Source organism: Buceros rhinoceros, unplaced genomic scaffold, assembly GCF_000710305.1.
Source record: "Buceros rhinoceros silvestris isolate BGI_N320 unplaced genomic scaffold, ASM71030v1 scaffold16003, whole genome shotgun sequence".
Taxonomy (NCBI): domain Eukaryota; kingdom Metazoa; phylum Chordata; class Aves; order Bucerotiformes; family Bucerotidae; genus Buceros; species Buceros rhinoceros.
In genome coordinates, this window is record NW_010404347.1 from 2,585 (window position 1) to 9,311 (window position 6,727).

The following is a 6,727-nucleotide window of genomic DNA, read 5'->3' on the forward strand; positions in this document are numbered from 1 at the left end:
AACACGTCTCTCCTTCCCAAGCCTCCTGCTCCAGGCGGGGCTACTGCCTGACTCCAGGGACTTGGGCAGGTCATGGCTCATCATCTCAAGGCTGCTTTCCCCACTCGCTTCCCTCTGCTGAGCAACCCTTACGGGGCTGTGTCTAGAAGGAAAATGCTTCAGGCCTGCAGCTGTACTGGCATCACTGTTGCTGCCCTAGTGCAAGCTCTCACCACCCAAAGCCTTGCTGCTTTGGTCCACGGTGGCACCCACGTCAAGCCATCTGCAGGATGTAGAAAGCCCTGCTGACCCCACCTATAGCACCAAGAACACTGTCCAGCACAGGAGACAAGCCCCGAGAGCAGCACTGGGACTTGGGGGGGAACAGGCGTGCTGTGCTCCCTTGGATGCGCACGCCTGGAGGGAAAGCAGGGCAGCATCCCCAGTGCTTGTCAGGGCATCTGCGTCGGAGACCTGAGTGCTCCCTGTTCTGCCCCCGCAACCTTCCTTCTCACCGAGTTGGGGGTCAGTGGTGCTCCTACTACATCAATGATCTGGTCCTTGGCATCTCCCTTGCCCTCCTCGATGCCGAGCCCTGCCTGGCCATCTGGATGGGCACCTTCTGCGCTGAGGGGGCCAATGCTACCAGCTTTGGCCAGGGCCTCGTAGCGGTGCCGTAACATCTGCAGCTCATACTCGCAGTTGGCAAAGGCTTGCTTCAGCTCATACAGCAGCACCAGGTCACTCCGCAGCTCGTTGAACATCTGCACAATCTCCTCTGTGGGCATAGGGTTGAGATCTAGGGAGACAAAGGAGTTCTGTTAAACACCCAGACCTGCAGCCCTACAATGGAAGATCCCCAGAAAGGTCCTAGCTGTCCATTCACTCCCACAAAGATATGCCTCCACAAAGGAGCTTCGCTCCTATCACATGGATCATTAGCAACTGGCATCCTTAAGGGCTGGAGTCATGAATCTCCAGGCTGTCCTTCAGCTTTGCCTAAAGACTAAGGGTGAACCTGCAAAGTCCAGGACTCAGCAAATGAAGGATGATGGAATAAGCACATCAGACAAGATGACTGAACCTTGCCACCCACCATGTCATAGGAAGGGAACAAGTCCTGCCGCACTGGACAGAAGAGCTCCTGCTGTTCCCCACACCTTGACAAACCAGGGGTGGACAGGCTGAGCATCCTTGCCTCTCTTGTTGCAGATCACCACCCCACACCAAGCATTCTGCTGCAGCCCATCACACACAGAGAGCCAGGAGGAACTGCGTGTTCTGGAGAAGAAAAGGATGAAGCTCTGCACGTTTGTCCTGATGTACAGCAGCGGCCCATGTCCACGAGGCTGCCCACATGACCCCTTCTGCCCTTTCCACACAAAGCTCAGGGGGTTTCTGCCCTCTATGGCATAGCAGGGCCAGAAGAAGCCCCGAGGATACATATGCCTTGTAGTGCAGGAGTGGTGAGTCAAGAACCCCTCCTTACCCTCGTGGAAAGTGAGCTCCAAAAAACACTCATATCATTCCCCAAGGCTTCCCTAGCAAGCAGAAATGTAACTCCCTTAGTTTTAAACCAGAAAGGGGAAATCACCCTGGCTGAGCCGCTTTCACCGGCCACAGGATGCCCTCAGAACTGTACACACTCTCTGAGACAACTCACCAAACCACACACCAGCCGGCCAAAAAAAACTAACAAGAGTTAACAGAAGTCAGTGCTGGGAGCAGACTCAGTGATCTCTTGTAAATCATCAGTAAGGCTTTTTTTTTTAATTCTTCTTTTTTTCTATTTTTAAAATTCCCTCCAGACACAGTGGGGGGAAGAGGGATCATCAGGTGTCTAATGAAGGGGCACTGCATGCTGGGACCTGTAGTACCTGCAAACTGTACCCACTGCATGGAGGGCAGCAGCTAGCTTCTCCTCCAGCTCCGAGCAGGTACTGTACGTGTTAAGCAAACCCTTCTTTCTGCTGCTAAGACACTGGAGTTCAAGAGTGAGGGATGTGTGTTTACTTGCCTTTCAGCAGAGATGCTCCAGATTTTCACACAGCATGCAGCCTATAAAGGGGGGGATGAACAGTCCCAGACGCATTTTGGACTTGCCACCATGAGCAGTAAATTAAGAGGAAACGAAGCTTGAAAGCGAGACAGGGCAACCCTGAACAATGTGTGTGCCGTGGTCACTAACACACTTAGAAGTACCTCTCCTGGCAAGGCTGAGATTTGCCTTCCTAATACTGTGCTGCCTCTCTTGATGGTTAAAAAGGCCCAAACAAGAGAGAAACAAAGGCTCTTTTAAAACATTTTTCTACTGGGAGGAAGAAAAAAAACCCCTGTGCATCTTGTTCTGGCTTTTACCCTCTCTCTATTTTTTTTTTTTTAACATAAAATATTTTAAAAACCATTCACATACTGTTATTCAAGAAACTGGCTGTATTACTAGGGGAAAAAATAGCCCATCTCGAGAACAAAGGCTAGCTCTGTGTGTCTCTTTCTCTCTCGTGTGCCCCCTTTACTCACCTACTCCGAGTTCCATCAGCATCTGCTCCAGGGCTTTAATCTTCTTCTGTCCCACCGAGCTTGGCAGTTTCATCTGGAACACAAAGGTAACAGAGCCACACAGCTCAGAGATAGCCCTCACTCACAGCCATCTAGTTCAAAAGGCAAGAGAGCTTTTCTTTTTATAGTGCAGGGGGAACAAAAAAAGAAAGGAAGAGAAAGGAAAATCAAGTGGTAAGAGAGGGAGACAGGGGCTGAAAGTTTTCAGACTAGGTCCGAGGGCAGGTATTGAAAAGCCCGGTCGTGAGGGCTTTTATTTTCTCTCTCGTGTGTGTGCAAGACACGCTGTTTTACAGTTTCCATGTGTCACTGAATTAACAACAAAAGTTCTTCTTGGCTTCAAACCCTCTCCCGCGGTGCCCAGCCCATCAAAGGGCTCATTTACACAGCAGCTAATGTGCAATGCTGCCCTACTTTATTCGCTTTAGCCGGCCTGATTAGACTCATGCGCTAACAGACTCACTTCTCCTTTTACCTGCTGAGCCCCAGACCTGTGGGATTCATTTACAGAGCAGGCTTTGTAACAAAGGGGAGAGACAGAGAGAGCACAGTTACTTGACTGGCAGAAGTGTGAACACACATTTACATTGGAGCTAAGGGGCTAGGTGAGAGAGGAAGCATCAGATGTGAGCTATGAAAGGGGATCGGAGCTGGCCAGGAGAGGAAGAATGCATACACTTAGCAGGGTCCTTCCTCTGCATTCATTTGGGCTCTAGCAGGAGTTCTAGCTGCTCAGACCAAGCATTTATTAGATTAGCAGCAGCACAAACACTGCTGGCACAATATGGCAGGGAGAACAGGTTTCCCAGCCCTGCGGGGTGAGCCCGCACCTTGAGTACTGTGTCCAGTTTAGGGCCCGGGCCCGTCACTTAAAAAATGACATTGAGGTGCTGCAGCCGGTTCAGAAAAGGGCAACAAGGCTGGTGAAGGGTTTAGAGAACCTGCCTTACGAGGAGCGACTGAGGGAACTGGGATTCTTTATTCTGGAGAAGAGGAGGCTTAGGGAAGACCTTATCGCTCTCTACAAACACCTGAAAGGAGAGTGTAGTGAGGCGGGGGTTGGTGTCTTCTCCCATGTTATGAATGACAGGACGAGAGGAAATGGCCTTAAGTTGCGTCAGGAGAAATTTAGGTTGGATATCAGGAAAAATTTCTTTACGCAGACGGTCATTAAGCATTGGAACAGGCTGCCCAGGGAGGTGGTGGAGTTCCCTTCCCTGGAAGTGTTCAAAAGCTGTGTGGATGTGGTGCTGAGGGACATGGTTTAGGGACCCTGGCAGTGTAGGGTGAACAGTTGGACTCAATGATCTTAAAGGTCTCTTCCAACCAGAAGATTCTGTGATATCCCGGAACGAATGAAAGCACTTTCCTTCCTTGGCCATGCTAGCAGACAGACCACGAAACTAACGATTCTCGGCATGACAGCATCAAACACCTTACTGCACACAGTCACAGGCTGTCCCTGCATGTGGAGCTCACACCTACACCAGGGATCACCATCACCAGCCCAAGCTGCCCAGCAGGCCATTGAATAGCCAAGAGGCAAGAGTATCCCACAGCCATCCTGCATAGCACTTACCGATCAGTGACCCAAATCTTGAGTGGACCAACCACAAGCCTGCAACACTGAGCTGGGAACGACCTGAAGGAAGACCCATTCTTGATTCCACCTTAAAACTGCCCTCTGAGGTGAGCTCATGAGAGGGTCCCATGATCACCTTACTTCTCACGTGCCACAGGTTGAAGTTCCCCAAAACAGAAAGCCCAGAGTCAGCCTCCCAAATTAGGCCCATCTTTCTCACAGTGTTCACTGTCCCACCACAAAAATGACAAGAAGAGACGCTGTCTGAAACTTCTTAACTCCTTTGAAGGCAGGAGCATTGCACACACACCCAAGTGGTGAAAGCGCTAACCTTAACTCAGCTATGGCCAAATATGTCCCATCAGCAGCTCCTCAATCCCAGTGCAGAGCTGCTGGAAAAATCTGCCTTCTCCACCACATAATTTCAGCCAAGAAATCAGAGTACGGATGCCACAGAGCACCCCAGGGGAACAAGCCTCTCACAGTATACACTAAGAAGCACATCGTCCTTTCGCTAGATATTACCACGACAGTTAAGACTCCAGCAAAGGACCAAGAGGACTATCAAGAGAGGATTTCTAGGAAACCAACCTGACCCAGAGGAGCACCATGGAAAAATAAAAAACCAGCCCTCATGCAAATACCAGAAGACAACCCTGTCTTTTTTTATACCCTGCATTTGGCTTAGAGCTGGGGTTTGTGCATGGCAGTGAATTTCATACTTCAGAAACCAAATCTTTACAGTTGATCACAAAATGATTGCTTTAGCAGAAGAAAGGGTGCCAAAGGTATCAGGGATTTAGATTTCAATCAAGTCTTTTGTCCAGAGTCTTAACTTGCACAGAACCTTACTAAAACAGGTTTTCCCAGGAGCTCTGCTGCACAGACTACCTGCACGGGCTCTGCTGAACAGCAGCAGGACAGGGTAGAGCCCTGAGACAAGGCAGGCCGGAACACTGGGCCAGGAAATGGTTTTGTTGATTTGGTGGGTGTCATGCTGCAGCTAGGAGCAGGATGCCAAGGAAGGAAAGGTCACTCAGCACAGCTTAGCAGGAGACAGAATGGTTAGCCTGAAGCATCGGGAAGACATTCCTGCGAGCAAGAGGCCTTCATCCAGAGAACTGTTCTGCCCCACAAGGAATCACAGAGAACGTTTAAGATGGGTCAGACTGTGCTTATCTGTAGGACACAGAGTTAACAGAGCCCAGCATCTTCTCCTTGAAGAGCTCTGGACACACAATACTTGTATGATTATCACAGCCCTAAGAGTCTGTCCTCACCCTGCCCCTGACACTGACATCACCGTCTTTCTAGCTGAAGGCAGGATACCCTTCTGTGTTAAACATCAGCTGGCAAAAGCATGCTAGACTTCAAGCCAACTTCAGGGACAAAAGGCAGGAAACGGGAAAAGTTCATGCTTTGCTAAGCTACGTGGACAGACAGGACATCTTGGTTTGTCGGTTAGAGGAAGAGCACAAGCTTTTCTCCTGGGAGGCTTCCACTAGCCCAAGGAACTACTAGCAACACAAATGATTAACCTGGCAAACCCTTCGACTGTGATGTTGTGCGCGTCCTGTTATGCCCCACAGGAGTCTGGTCAGTGAATACCAAGCTAAGGTCTTCACTGACACTCCAGAAGATTAGAGGATGGAGAGGCAAGACAAATGAATTAAACTTCAAAGAAAAGAACACTAGAGAGGCTAGGAGGAGTGGGGCTGTAAGTTTAGTTCAAAAACACATCAATTAAGCTTCCTTTTAATTCAGGCAGGAGGATCTGGCCTGCAAACAGGAAGGCTTCATTGGTTTCTCAAAGCAAGAGTATATTTTAATTTTACTATCATTAAGAAAATGTTATGATTTATGTGGCTGCTGTCGGACTAATATCTTTAGAATTTAGCTGGCTAAGCCAATTCATCTCTAAGACTGATGAAGGCTGATTGCTTTCTATGCAAAATGTATTAAAACTAAATGAGCAGTCTATTACTCAAATGCTGCTGATAATCTGTTAGCCAGGGTCCGTTAGCTGGGCTGCGCTGTTGAAGAGAGAGGCCTTCATGCTCTGTACAGCTCTGATAAGCCTAAGCTCACTTCAGCAAACCCTTCTTTGTTTTGGCCTTTTAAGCAGATGTCCAGAGATGCATCTGAGTGCTGTAAGTACTGTATCACCTGCCCTCACTCCCAAGGAATGAGGCAATACACAGGGACCACAGGTCCCAGCCAGCGGCCCAGAGAATAGCTCTCTGGCTCAAGATGCGTGCACTGGCCTGTGTGGTTCCTGCAGGTCATACCCCTGCGCTAATGAAAGCGCCAGCCAGGGCAATCTCGCTGCTCGTACCACAGCTCCTGGGGCGTTCTTGGTGTTGTCATGGATCGAGTCCTCCACAGGCACTGAGGAAAATTATGTTCCTCGGAGAACTCCAGTGAGCAACCACAGCTTCTGAGGTGAATGGCATTTGCCCTTTTCTTTCCTTCCTTATACTAGACTATTATTGTTATTTATTATCTTTAAAGTCCCCATATAATAATAATACCTGGGAAACAGATTGCTCCCGTCAGAAAACTGATTAGCCGGGATTTTTGAGGTTACTATATTTTGGACGCTCTTCC

The 6,727-nt window shown here is 49.2% G+C and overlaps 1 protein-coding gene across 1 annotated transcript in view; it reads right to left on the reverse strand.

The window, feature by feature from the left end:
• Positions 1 to 431: 431 nt before the first annotated feature.
• The window catches only part of DMAP1 (DNA methyltransferase 1 associated protein 1), a 28,475-nt gene continuing 22,179 nt past the window's right edge, over positions 432 to 6,727 (reverse strand). Inside the window, exons 8-9 of the mRNA XM_010133372.1 lie at positions 2,500 to 2,572; positions 432 to 778 (exon numbers count right to left, since the gene is read on the reverse strand). Of these exons, the coding sequence (XP_010131674.1) occupies positions 432 to 778; positions 2,500 to 2,572 (420 nt within the window). The remainder of the gene's footprint in view (positions 779 to 2,499; positions 2,573 to 6,727) is intronic.